General features: G+C 39.2%; 1 protein-coding gene across 1 annotated transcript in view; it reads left to right on the top strand.

The window, feature by feature from the left end:
• Nucleotides 1-14,310, top strand: part of pdia5 (protein disulfide isomerase family A, member 5) — an 85,119-nt gene that overhangs the window by 39,181 nt on the left and 31,628 nt on the right. The window contains exons 9-11 of the mRNA XM_047370450.1: nucleotides 694-785; nucleotides 4,637-4,708; nucleotides 10,573-10,709. Of these exons, the coding sequence (XP_047226406.1) occupies nucleotides 694-785; nucleotides 4,637-4,708; nucleotides 10,573-10,709 (301 nt within the window). The remainder of the gene's footprint in view (nucleotides 1-693; nucleotides 786-4,636; nucleotides 4,709-10,572; nucleotides 10,710-14,310) is intronic.

Below are 14,310 nucleotides of genomic sequence, written 5' to 3'. Positions count from 1 at the left end.
TGAAAAGGAAGCCTGTGGACAACCTTTAAATGGCTGAAGAAGTCATAGAGTTTGGCATACCTCAGACACTTTGATTTTATCCATGGTTAGTTATGTTTATTATATGCACTGTACAGTTTATTGCTTTGAAGGTCTGCTAAGGTATTGATAATTTTTAAGTTATATTTTCACAGATCGCTTTGCAGGATTGGTTGGACTTTTTAAGCTTTTAAAGCTTTTGGATATTTTCTCTGTTGCTTCTGGATTGTCATGTTTTTGAAAGACTCAGCCTGCTGTCATAGTAAATGACACTAAAGTAGGGTCCCATATAAAAGTGCCCTCTCCATTTAAAAAATCACCTTGACCCAGAAAGAAATTCATAACGCTGTTAAAAATATACCATTTTCTTATACAACCTTGGCAGCTGGGTTAAAGGTTTTAAAACCACCCATCCTCCAACTGATCTCCAACATCTGAGCGACAGCTTCTAAATTTTCTTTCTGTTATTTACATAGAAAAGAAGAAATTTCTTTTAAAGTGCCCTTTCAGAGCGCAGTTTCCTTTCAAACCTTTTTTTTATTATCTTGAAGCTCTCTGATGGTGGCTAACCTGCTTTGATGTCTGATGTCCTTTCCTCTTTCCTCAGCCGTCACTTTTCATCCTCACCTTGACAACTCTGCCCACTTTTTCTTCATTTTCTGATTTGTTTTTAAGGTGCTGGCAGGGATGAATGTTCATCTGGCTGAGTTTGACGGCCTAAAGCAGGAGTACAACGTCAAAGGTTATCCAACCTTCTGCTACTTTGAGTAAGTTGAGTCATTTCATTAGTCCTATTTTGAGACTTAGCTGCTCTCTTTCGAGGCTAAAGGGAAGAGGCTACTTCAAAACGAAAATCTAATCTCTTAAACACAAACAGGGATGAAGGTGGCAGACTTTAACACCCTGCAAAGGTAGCCTCAAAGTATTAATATGATTTCCGGCAGAGTAGGAAAAGTTTTCCTTGTTTTTTTTTTTGTTTGAAAGGTGCACTCATAAAATGATGGTGACCTGCAGTGAACAAATAGTATGCTTGGTTTTGGTTCAAAAAGTCCATACATCCTAGAAAAGTTCCCAGGGACTTTGGGAGAAGTAAAAACTAAAATATTAAACAGTTTTATTATTTGCGCTTCTTTCAGTTCAATGTTCGTAGAGCAGATGATATGGAAAATGAAGGAGAGTTGAGGATAATGCATACAAAAAGGGAGAGGTGAGGGTAAAAAACGTACACTGCAGTAATGTGGCATGCACCCTAAATACTTCCTAACTATTCCATTACCAGGATGCCAGAGTGCTCCGTTTCTTATTTCTCCTGCTCGGGCTTTATCATCTGCATTTCCACATTAAACACTCTTTTATTTCAGTCTGGCCTTTTAATTAGGCTGGGACTGATTAAGTGCCTCTGTGGTTAGAAATTGCGTGTGCTCTTCCTCTCTTCCTGTACATCTGCGCATCTCTCTCTCGTGCATTTGTATGTGTGGTGCATATGCCGGCGCACGTGCACACCCGTGCACTTGTTTGTAGCCGAATCACAGCCAGTCTGTTAGCTGGAAGTGCATTAGTGTCTGAGTAAAGCTAGCTAATGACCATCCAAGTCCATTGGCTTCAATAATGAGCCCCTCACTGATAAAACTGCAGCTAATCACAGCAGGGTAAATCAGCATCAACACCTTCAGTTATCTCACTGTAGCACCCGCTGGAAGACAAACTTTTTCAAGGTCTTCTAATGCTTACACAGTACTCCAGTATGAGAAAGTGTACTTCCGTAGGGTTTAGCCCAACCTAACAAGTCAGAGTAAAATTAAAAAAAGAACTTTCAACCTTTTTTACTTTGTCCTCTAACAAAGAAAAGCCGCTGAGACTGTCAGGCGTTTATGTCTCAGCATGATTTTTGCAAGGTTTTATTGTACTTTACAGCTGCAAAGCTTACAGACTCGGCCATAAATCTCGCTGATTGAATTCCAAGCAGCCACTCTCTCCTCCTATGGAAGTCAGTTCACTTAAAAAGCATGTTTTAAGCCCCAAATCCCAGCGGGCGCAATCATGTATCACCTTTAATCATGTCCAGTCTGTCTCTCAGGAGCTCCAACTGCAGCCGTCACCACCATCTGTGCTTACAGAATTGTTTTGTGCGGAGCCGCGGTCACTGACACTGATCCTATGGTGCCGGGCTGAGCCACCATGTGTGCGTCTCTGCCTACATTTAGTCACAGAGAATGAAAAACAGGAACTTACTCTAGAGATCTGCTCAAGTTTTTAATCTATTTATTCTGTGAAGCTAAAGCTGTTTCAATCTAATTTTAAATGCATTACAGGTGTGTAGAAGAAATGTGAGGTTCCTAAATGCATTTTGAAGCTTAGAACACAAACTAGAATACAGTGAAAAAGGATAGTAACAGCATGGCACCATTTTAAAACTTTTTCTATTGCTGCCAACAATTCTTTAAACCTTGATCTCATCTTTTGTCCAAACTGATGTTTTTTTCATGCAAGTCCTGCGGCGAGAGACCATCAGCGATCAAACAGTGCTGAACGCTGGACTTTTTTCATTTTAATGCTGAAAAGGCACTTCATTTTTCCTTATGTTAAACATTTTTATTTTAACTGGCAGGGACACTGACGAAATTGCAAGGTTGCCCTTGTCTTTTTACCTTCTATCAAGCAAGTCATTAGGCAGAAATTGCGCTAATGCATAACATGGTGCTGTGGATAAGTGTTGGAGTAAAGGCCTCGTCTGTACATCTGTTATTTCAGACTGTTAATGATGAGGGCTCTATGCATTTTCACATTTTGTCACATTGCAATTGCATATTTCAAGTACAGGGTTTATGTGGCACTTAATGGCATTATTGTGAGGTGGAAGAAAAATGAAACAGGGTTTTCATGTTTTTCTCAGCTTTGCATATCTAGGGCCTGAGATTTTTACACATTATTTGCAAAATAGCTCACACTCAGCCAGAATATCCCTGTATTTAGCTTCATCCATCTTTCTGTCAACTCTGACCAACCTCCGTGTCCCTGCTGGAGAAAAGCATCTCCACAGCATGATGCTGCTATCACCATGCTTCACAATAGAGATGGCATGTTTAGTGTGATGTGCAGTGTTAGCTTTCCGCCATGCGTAGCATTTTGCATCTCCGAAAAATATGCAGCTTGGTAGGTCTGCAGTTGTACTTTCCGTTTATGGGTGCCAGACTGAATAGTGCTCTGTGAGGCATTCAAAGTTGTGATATTGTTTTATAAAACGCTTCCTTAACGTCTGCACAACTTTATCTCTGTCCTGTTTGCAGTTTTCCTTGGTCTTTATGATGCTGTTGGTTGGCTTTTGTTCTCTATCAAACCAATGAGGTCTTTGCGGAGCAGCTGCATTTAGACTGAGATAAAAAATATATATATTTACCAGTTAGCTGACGTCTGGGGGTTGTCAACATTGAAATCAGTACTGGTTTCATTGAGAAATCTGTTAAAGAAAACCAACATTCAATACTAAAATAATCTTTTCGTTTTTGTTGGCTCAGGAAGGTGATTGGCCAACAAGTGCAAACGCGCAGCAAATGGTTAAACGAGCTGCAAACATAAAAATAATGCTAACAGACAAACTCAAAAAACACCTGCAAGTTTCAAAACAAATGGAAAGGAAAAATGTTGCAAATAGCAAAAACAACTAAAGTTGAGTTCAATCACAACACAAGGGTTTTAATGAAGATTGCTACAGTGACAAACGTTACCATTACACATGATTGAGAAATGCAAACTACTATAAGTCAGTCTCTAGAATACTTATGGTACGGATGTAAATATGCTACTGTTCTACAGTTTTGTAAAACATTAGATGTTTAAAAATACACGAAAGAGAACGTACCTTTTCTATCTTCTGTCCAAGTTTCTATGGGCATCCAGATAATGTTTACTAAGGCTCTGGTCCCATTAGACTTGGTGGTTGACTCCCCCTAGTAGTCTGGCACACTTCTGTTTTGTGGAGCTAGCTTGCAGGATTTCTTAACTTGCAGTTGTTTTGCTATTTGCAGCATTTTTCTTTTGCATTGGTTTTGTAACTTGCAGTTGTTTCTTGTGGTTGTGTGCATCATTATGTGTCTGCAGCATGTTTAGTGTTGGCGGCTCGTTTAGCTGTTTGCTGCTTGTTTGCACCTGTCGGCCACCGTAGATTTTCGAGGAAAAATACAACTATTTCAATGGAATCTGTGAACTTATTCTATTATCATTAGCTGCTCATTTATGTTCAGACCCCATTTACTTGTCAGAGTTTCTCTCCTCACATGTGACCACAGGATATTGACTAAGTCATGAAGGTGACATATGCACTAGCAGCTAAACTGAGCTTCCCTAATGGATTGATTGTACTGTTCGCATGGAAGTTTACAGTCTTTCCATTTAAATCTTTGCCTTGGCTTGGTTATTTAGCTGAAATGGCTGTCAGCTAATGGCCTTTACAAGCTATTCAGATTTTTTAAACTATATATAAGGAAAAAGACAACAGAGCTCTAACCAACCAATTTCAAAACCATTTTATTGTTCGCGGTTTTTTAAAATGTGGTTTATCATCAGTAAAATTTGTTAAGTTGCTGACTAAAAATTTAGCAGTGGTCTTCTTGTTTTCTAGAAAGGGGAAATTCCTTCATCACTATGAAAACTACGGCGCTACACCCAAGGATATAGCAGATTGGATGAAGAAGTAAGTATGGTACTCCTCTCAAAAAGCTGTTGGCTTTTTAAAGTAGCTGATCTTGGAGTTGTTAAAATGATGACTTCAGACTAGAGGGCGTTTCCATTTATAAAATTGTTATACCCATATGTTTTATGTCCTACTAATTTAACTAATAAAGACCAACATTGGAACCTCGGAGAGGAAATCGACTCCTTCATCATGCATCAAAGTAGTCTGGTGCCACCTCCATCTTTGACTTTCTGTCACCACCTTTTTTCCTCTAGTGTGCTCTTCATCACACATTTTATGCCTTGAATCCCCTGACTCATCTTGTCATGTTGCCATCAATCTACACCTGCTTTCTCCTTGTCTAATTTTTTTTTGCCACCTTGTCTCAAAATCTCTGCCTGTAAGCCCTTGTCTTTGTCTGGAGAGAAAACTAGCACTGTTCTCAGGGCTGCAACCAGAAGGTACAACTCAAGGCTTCACAGCTATCACAGGAAACAGTGTGAGACAAGCAGGAGATTTATTCCAGCTTGTCTTTTTAGCTCCAGAGACATAACTGTTTTTCTTATTAAGAGCCCACAATTATGGCTTAAAAGTGGCTGCAAGCCCAGCTGTATGGCAGTCAAGTTAACAGAACACCTTCCACGTTTAACTAATTAATGATCCTGCCTATAGAAGTCCTCGACCGATTACAGGGTTCTTACTCAGTATGGAAGAGTTTGGAAACAGATTTGAGGGTTTTCATACATATGGTGAAAGAAGACAGTAAAACAAAGATAGCATTTCCAGACGTTATTTCCTATCCCATTGTCTGTCTGTCTGTCTGTCTGTCTGTCTGTCTGTCTGTCTGTCTGTCTGTCTTGTGTCCATTCCTTCTATCCTTCCTTATCCTTCCACCCTACTGTCCTACCTCCCCCTTTCCTTTTGTCTTTCCACCCCTTGTGTCCTCCTCTTATTCCTTCCTTCCTTCTGTCTGTCCATCTGTCTTGCCTGCCCACTGTGGAAATATCTGCCATAAATTCATTCTGTATTTATATTTGGAAACATTAGAAATCTAAAGGTTTGCGTTAAAAAGGTCTGGAATGAAAACTGTTTAGGAATCCTGTTATTGTAGTATGATAAGAAATACTTTACTACTTTTAACCAAAAGGCTGTAATTGTTATTCCACTCTTACTGTCTCGTTACAAGAAAACAAATTCCCTTTGATGAATTCTCACCTTTAAAATTAAATCAGTAATTTGCATATGAATGTGCATGACCCTTCAGAAACCTCACCACATATGCAGTTTGTCATCTCAAAGGTTTTTTTTTTTTTGTCAGGAGATGCAGCAGATGAGAACAAGCTGAAATGAGTTTTTGATATAAACTGTACTGAAAAGCTACAGAGGAATTGTTCTTTTTGCAGCACTCTTTTTTTTTTCACCTCTGTTTTTCAGTTTTTGTCCCAGTTACATTTCTCAAGTTTTGATTAAGTTTCCCATAACATCAGATTCAGCGGTTTCGTTTTATTTTTTTTTAACTCCCTACTCAGTTTTGCTTTCTCTGCTTTCCTCCAGGGCCAAACCAGTCTCTTATGCCATTTGTAGCAACAGTTAGGTGCTACCTAACTCAAACTAGATTATTGACAAATACCTCTGTAAATTGTTGGACTTGTATTTTTTCTGAATTATATTTCAATGGCATAATATCACACAAAAGAAAAGCAAGAGTCATTTACTTTTATCTATATCTAGGCAACCAAATATGTAATTTTACGTGTAAGTCGGGCACTGCAGAGGCCCTATTCTTGGTTTTCCACCAATGACAAGTCATGTCTATGTTTAGCAGACATATGTACATAAAATAAGAATCCAAGCAAGGCAACAAGTTGCTGTATAGATTAACAAATACTTGTTGTTTTTCTGAGTCTGGCACCCCTGCGCGGCCTTGATGGCTGGCTTCTTCTTCTTCAACTTCTCCTGGAAGTTATGTAAACATGACGCTCTTCTCCCTCTGCCCCCTCCCTTCCCTGAGGACATCTGTGGACCTGCTCAGAACTGTGTGGCCGGTTGATGAACATCATCAAGGACAATGGCCTCTGTGACAGTGCCTCACGGACTTACAGGGGTTGGACAATGAAACTGAAACACCTGGTTTTAGACCACAACTAAAAGTGTGACTTCTTTTGCATTTAAATATTCAGCATTAATTAATTACAGGCCAACCCAGATAGAGCCAAGAAGAAGCATGCTGTTAATAGGTTTTGCGCTTTAAACTCCAGACTTGGTTTCTCCTGTTTTTGTGTTAAACTTTTTGACAGTTTTAAAATAGTCTAATCTTTTTTTCTCCACTAGCCCTCTCTGAGCAATGAAGTGCATAGTATTATCTTGAGAATGTTTTCAACACTAAGAAATGTGCAGCATCGTGTCAGAGGAGCTTCTTGCTCCTTCCAGCCACAGAAAACATTCTCATGCAGTTTCCCTTGGGTTCAGCAGTTATTTAGTCACACAGATAACATCACCATTACGCTGTCATACTAAGTATGAACCATCTGTTGGAGAAAGGAACCAAAGAAGGATCGGCTGTGGACAAACAAACCTAAAGCCGGACTGAATGCAGGAAATTCAGTGCACAATAGATACAGGGGTTAGACAATGAAACTGAAACACCTGGTTTTAGACCACAATAATTTATTAGTATGGTGTAGGGCCTCCTTTTGCGGCCAATACAGCGTCAATTCATCTTGGGAATGACATATACAAGTCCTGCACAGTGGTCAGAGGGATTTTAAGCCATTCTTCTTGCAGGATAGTGGCCAGGTCACTACGTGATACTGGTGGAGGAAAACGTTTCCTGACTCGCTCCTCCAAAACACCCCAAAGTGGCTCAATAATATTTAGATCTGGTGACTGTGCAGGCCATGGGAGATGTTCAACTTCACTTTCATGTTCATCAAACCAATCTTTCACCAGTCTTGCTGTGTGTATTGGTGCACCGCCTTCAGGATACAATGTTTGAACCATTGGATGCACATGGTCCTCAAGAATGGTTCGGTAGTCCTTGGCAGTGACGTGACCATCTAGCACAAGTATTGGGCCAAGGGAATGCCATGATATGGCAGCCCAAACGCTCACTGATCCACCCCCATGCTTCACTCTGGGCATGCAACAGTCTGGGTGGTACGCTTCTTTGGGGTTTCTCCACACCATAACTCTCCTGGATGTGGGGAAAACAGTAAAGGTGGACTCATCAGAGAACAATACATGTTCCACATTGTCCACAGCCCAAGATTTGCGCTCCTTGCACCATTGAAACCAACGTTTGGCATTGGCATGAGTGACCAAAGGTTTGGCTATAGCAGCCCGGCCGTGTATATTGACCCTGTGGAGCTCCCGACGGACAGTTCTGGTGGAAACAGGAGAGTTGAGGTGCACATTTAATTCTGCTGTGATTTGGGCAGCCGTGGTTTTATGTTTTTTGGATACAATCCGGGTTAGCACCCGAACATCCCTTTCAGACAGCTTCCTCTTGCGTCCACAGTTAATCCTGTTGGATGTGGTTCGTCCTTCTTGGTAGTATGCTGACATTACCCTGGATACCGTGGCTCTTGATACATCACAAAGACTTGCTGTCTTGGTCACAGATGCGCCAGCAAGACGTGCACCAACAATTTGTCCTCTTTTGAACTCTGGTATGTCACCCATAATGTTGTGTGCATTTCAATATTTTGATCAAAACTGTGCTCTTACCCTGCTAATTGAACCTTCACACTCTGCTCTTACTGGTGCAATGTGCAATCAATGAAGACTGGCTACCAGGCTGGTCCAATTTAACCATGAAACCTCCCACACTAAAATGACAGGTGTTCAGTTTAATTGTCCAACCCCTGTACTTTGCAAACACTCACATGCTCAAGATAAACATATGCACCCCTTCACACCGCTTTCACTGGATGCCCTGCATGATGTTGTTTTGTAAACTTGTTGCTTCTATGTGCTGAGGTTTTTTTGCAATCTCAAACTGTATCCTGCTAAGGATAAAGTGTGAAATATAGTTTTTTTCCACTCTTCTTACCTAATGTGGTCTCTTTTCTCATCTACCTAAATGTGTGATTTCATTATGCTTCATACATTTTCAGATTTCTCAGAAGGATTACCAGCGAAAGCCAAATATTATTAGTATTTGAAAATTTGGACTAAAGCTGTTTTTACAACAATGACCAGAGATTTTTAGATTTCTTAAAAGGATTGTATTACAACTATATACCAGTATACATACCAGTGACAGCGAAATATTGTTAGTATTTAAAAAGTTTGGACTAAAACTGTTTTATACCAGTGACCCAGCTTACTGAATGATGGGACCACAACTGCCTCATACCAGCGACCTCAAGGATTATTATTATAATTTTTCTTCTAGCACAGGATGAATTCCTTACCACAGAGGACTTGATGAGCAAATTACCTCTTTTAGAAAGATTGGATTAGAACCAGCTTTTACCAGTAAACTCCCAAGGATTATTAATGTCATTTGATTTGTTTTTCTGTGTTTGATTTTCTGTATCATTGTAATGTTTTTCCTCATGTACAGCGCTTTGAGTGCCTTGTTGCTGAGAAGCGCTATATAAATGAACTTGACTTGACTTGAATTAATCAGACCCTTCCTTTGTTTCTCTAAATTTCCAAAACTAAAGCATTATGACCATTGCTTTGGGAGCATAGAATGACCATGCAGTTGCAATGGGTTTCTTGTTTTGTTTATTATTTTACTTTGCTTATGCTTTCATGTTTAGCTGTTGTTTGTGACACCAAGTTAACCTTGGCTTTGTGTTGCTGAGGCTTATGAAGTGTTTTTTGTCCTTGTGGTGATCTCTCTGCATTTGATCTTGAAAAGCTTGTCAGGTATGTGAATTTAAGAAGACAATAATGTGTGTCACTTGACTGGTTACTGTGAAGAGTTTCTCTTCAACATACTGTGTAGATTTTGCCATTTTGCAAAGCTGTTTTATTTAGCTGATATTCCGACCTGTTTTCTGTAGATGAGCTCTCTCGGTGGATCCATTTTTTTCTGCTTATAAACTTTTCAGTCCTGCTTAATGTTCCCAGTTTTTCTCTTTGATGGATTCACTTTGTTTCTGCTGCCTAATTATGGGCTATATTAGAGCTTGTTTGACTTTATGCTGACTCTAATGCAAATGTCACACTTGAAAATACCCCGAGACTTTTTACTTGCTTAATTAGAGAATAATTGAAGTAAAAGCAGCCTCCATCTGAACACGAGACATTTATATTTTAGCTGCATTTGTCAGTTCTAGCCATTAAAAAGCTATGTTTCTTAAACTCTTGCTCCTACTTTATAATCAGATGTTTCATATAACTACAACTTGAATTTGTTTAGTAAACAGTTAAAAGTAAAACATTTGAGGACCTACCTGAATGTTAGATGGATGACTTGAATTTGAGTTGAAACAGACTTGAGAGTTCAGTTACACTATTCTTTAGTTTGTAAATGCTTTACAGCCTCATGGGGCTTTATTGGCTCAAGCAGCTGTATGTGGTTTTTTTAAATAAAAATAAAAAGCCGCTTATTTCTGTAAAAATGACTTTTTGTTTATGTGTACTTGTTCAGGGAGTATGTTGTTTGTATCAGTGTCCATTCATTCTTGGCCCTGCAGCACTGGGCCCTGTCATCGAGGTGGGGCTGCTTTGGTCCGTTTGTGTGTGTTTTGTGACATATTGGGTGGAGTGCAAGCTACAGCTGTGTTTGATTTTGTGTTTGATTCTTTTTTTGTTTTCTTTTTATATATACATATTTTGTTCATACATAATATAGGCCAGCTGGATTTAATTAGCTTTACAAAATGGCTCTGTCTGTTTCCTTATGCTGTCTTTCCCTCATGTTGCAGCCCTCAGCCCCCCCAGCCAAAGACTCCTGAGGTGCTGTGGTCGGAGACAGACTCGTCGGTCTTCCACCTGACCGATGAGTCCTTTGATAGCTTCCTGGAGGAACATCCTGCAGCCCTGGTCATGTTCTACGCCCCGTGTAAGTAATGAAGCATGTCAAAAAAAAGGAAAAGCGCACAGCCCATTAGTGTCAAGGTAATACATCAGATGTGCAGGTACTTTAAAGAAAAAACCCTAATGGATCTCTCTTGGTTATACTTTGTAATACAAGGAGATAATTGTCATACACAAGTTTTCAAGGCATTCGATTGTTGTTTGCATACAGAGGTCACTTAAAGCATTCAAAACTGGACAGTATGAGGAACACAAAAGCATCAACCACTAATGTAATGTTTTTATTCAATGTATAGTTTACCTGTTGTGAAGTATACACCATAAATATGTTTTTTTTAAATTGTAATTCTTATTTAGTTCAATGTTCAAGTTCCTGCACTATTTTATTTGCGAACCCTTGTTAGCGTCAGATTTATGGTAACCCCTGCTCTAGAGGTTGTAGACCAGTTGTGCCCAACTCAAGTCCTCAAGAGCCTGTGCCCTGCATGCTTTAGATGTGTCTCTGCTCCAATACAGCTGATTTAAATGCTTGAATCACCTACTCCACATGTCTGCAGTTCTGCAGGGGCCTGATAATGAACCGTCATTTCAATCAAGTTTGTTGAACCAGGGAAAAGTCTAAAATACACAGGACGCCTTGACTTTTGGGATTCACATTTCCAAATCCAGCTTTCCAGTTATCAACAGACCGACTGAAAGCTCAAAAGAATGAAGCTGATAAACTGCTGTAATGCATCTCCGTCTTCCTGTTTTATGTTAAAAGAATCACTCCCTTTTTAAAAGTAGCTGCCTAAATAAGCAGGCGAGAAAATACATTTCCTTTTAAATTCTTTTTTAAAGCTTTTTGCTTCTCCTGACTTTATTTTTTAAAACACTTCACTGATACTGACGATAGCTTACTTTGATTTAAGAACCTCCACACAGAAAAATGCTTTTAGCATAACCTGTTAGGACTTAGATTCACTGATCAAAAAGTATCAGATTTTTGAGGTCTGGGTTCCCTCGAGCTGATTCCGGTCAACATCTGATTTCTCGGGTAATCAGTATTTACTAGGTCTCTCTATGCTAAATCTCTATGGCAAAGATTTTTGGATTTCTTGTCTTTTGATGGGGGAAAAAAATCAGACCAGTTAGTATTATAGAGAGGATAAATGTATTGATGGAGATTTTCCTAAGGGATGATTTTGTGCCCAAAGCTATACACTGTAGGGCTGCAACTAATGATTATTTTACTAATCGATTCATCTGTTGACTATTTTTACAATTAGCTGATTAATAATCACACAGCAAAAGATGCTTAATAGGAGATTTTCAACAGAATCTGAACCAAGTGAAGCTAAAGCTATACCACTTAAAGACTTCTGGATAGAGCATATTTACAAAGATTTTTCATCTTAAATACAAATATATTTAAGATGAAACATCTACATACAACCCCTGTATGTATCACATACTAACCCGACATCCTTGCAAATAACTCCTCATTGCAGCCATATGGTTCATATAAGCCTGCTTGTCATTTCTACATATGCCTCACATTTTCAGTCAGGCACCGCACACTGTTGTTACCCAGAACTTTGTAACCCTGCCAGACTCTTTCCAACTTCCAGACTGACTTACTTTGATCAAACACCCTCCTCCATGTTGGGGAGATGTCTATTTTTCTTGTTGTAACATGTACCTGTAAATTATTGATGAAGATATTGACATAAACTTACACAACACAATCTTAATTGTGTTGCAGCAATTTCTGATAGGAATTTTCTTTGTTTATTTCACTTAAAGCTTGTGACTACATGGGAATATTTATTGCAAACATATCAGATGGATCAAAATTTTCAAAATGCAAAAGTTACGTCAAAACTCCAGCTTTAAAATATTGTATTGGGGGGTTATAAGTCACACTGACATGTTTATAAATGCCAGAATAAGAGTGGCATTGTGCCGGGAATGCTTTGGAATGCAATTTCCTTTTACATAGAAATGGATTTATTTGTGAAGGATAACTTTAATTTTTCACAATGTAGCACAGTCTTTCCTTTGTGATCCAAACCAATATCTGATCAACCTTTTGTTGTTTGATCAACAGGAAATGGGAGGTTAAGGTCATCCCATTGATATTACACCACTGATCAACCTCGGATTGTTGTTAGAGACCTTTTAACCCCTATGAATATTTTGATCAAAACTGTGCTCTTACCCTGCTAATTGAACCTTCACACTCTGCTCTTATTGGTGCAATGTGCAATCAATGAAGACTGGCTACCAGGAGAAGCAGTTTGAACTGTCAGATCAGTATAATGTCCAATCATCTGTCCATTGTGGAAAAAGAAATCATACATGAAGCATTCAAGTTTGGAGTAGAAATTCAAAAGCAAATATCAGTCATCATTGTGCTTCATGGATCCTTTCCTTCAAAACTGCTTGGAGATTCTCTTCAGTCATATTTTACACATCTTTTCCTACATAGTTTACACTTGAGATATCCCAATCTGGTTCATGACCTGAGTCTTTGACTAAGCTCTACTCCTAATTTCTGTTGATACAGTCTTTTATTTTCAAAATTTGTGCAGCCAGATTCAGAAAATCATTAAACGTTTTTGTCTGCAAAGCTTTAAAAGCTGTATTTATAGACCTTGCATGTTTCTGAAGATCTTATAAATTAGCTTTTTACCTAACCGTTTGTAGTCCACTTTTTAAATTGACACTTTTCTTAATTACTTGCTGTGCTCTGCCCGTTTGTGCATGTGCTGCACAAACGGGCCTGCGGGTCTGCATGCTGCGCTCGGAGGGCTGTCAGTGTGGGGAGAGCTGCGCAGAGAGCAGCTGAAACACCCCTCATCAAAAATAACGTTTGAAGCAGAGCAACTTTTTCCTGCCAGTTTTGTTTGCGCATGAATAACTGCAAGCGAGTTGTATAAAACAGAGTAAACATGCTAATGTTGGCATAGTAGGCATAGTAGGTCCGAAATCAGCTCCACATGGAAGCATTTTGAGCTGGAGTAAAACAGGCATGGGTAAAAGATGCATCTTTCAAGTCAAATTAAGTATGACACAATCCCACCATCAAATACTGATGAGATGTCTCATTTCATTTTACTGCTCTTTAAAGCTATTGAGTTTTCAAGCAAAATACCACATTGCTTTTAATGAAGTACTGATGTGGGACTCGTTATCAGCAGATGCCTGTTGTCCTTTTTGATTGGATCGCCCCTGGTGTGGACTTGCTTGTTGCTATCTTGTTTCAAAGATGTTTTGTGTTTAAAGGTCAGAGCAAGTTTACAGATTAGTCTCCCAAGCAAATGGTGGATCATACCTTTAACAGAGTATAGATGTCATCCACACAGCTAATTTTCACTCCCCTTGCATTCTCATTCCCCGTTCTATATCTTCACCATTTGAAAAAAAATCTGTTGATGCGTCTCCAAAATAGATCTAAAATACAACAAAATATTTGCAGGTTGGATCCCTGCAGTTGGTGTTTAGACAAAGAGTCAAAGCCATAGCCTTATTCAGCCACAACCGCTGATTTGAGTACCTACTGCACGTAACAAAATGATCACGTCACCTCAACTTTCAGAGGCCACCAACAGGGTGATCAAATTCATGGCGCAATGTTTCCCTCT

The sequence above is a fragment of the Girardinichthys multiradiatus genome, chromosome 7 (assembly GCF_021462225.1).
Source record: "Girardinichthys multiradiatus isolate DD_20200921_A chromosome 7, DD_fGirMul_XY1, whole genome shotgun sequence".
NCBI lineage: Eukaryota > Metazoa > Chordata > Actinopteri > Cyprinodontiformes > Goodeidae > Girardinichthys > Girardinichthys multiradiatus.
Note: the sequence above shows the minus strand (reverse complement) of the source record. Positions and strands in the feature narration are given on the sequence as shown.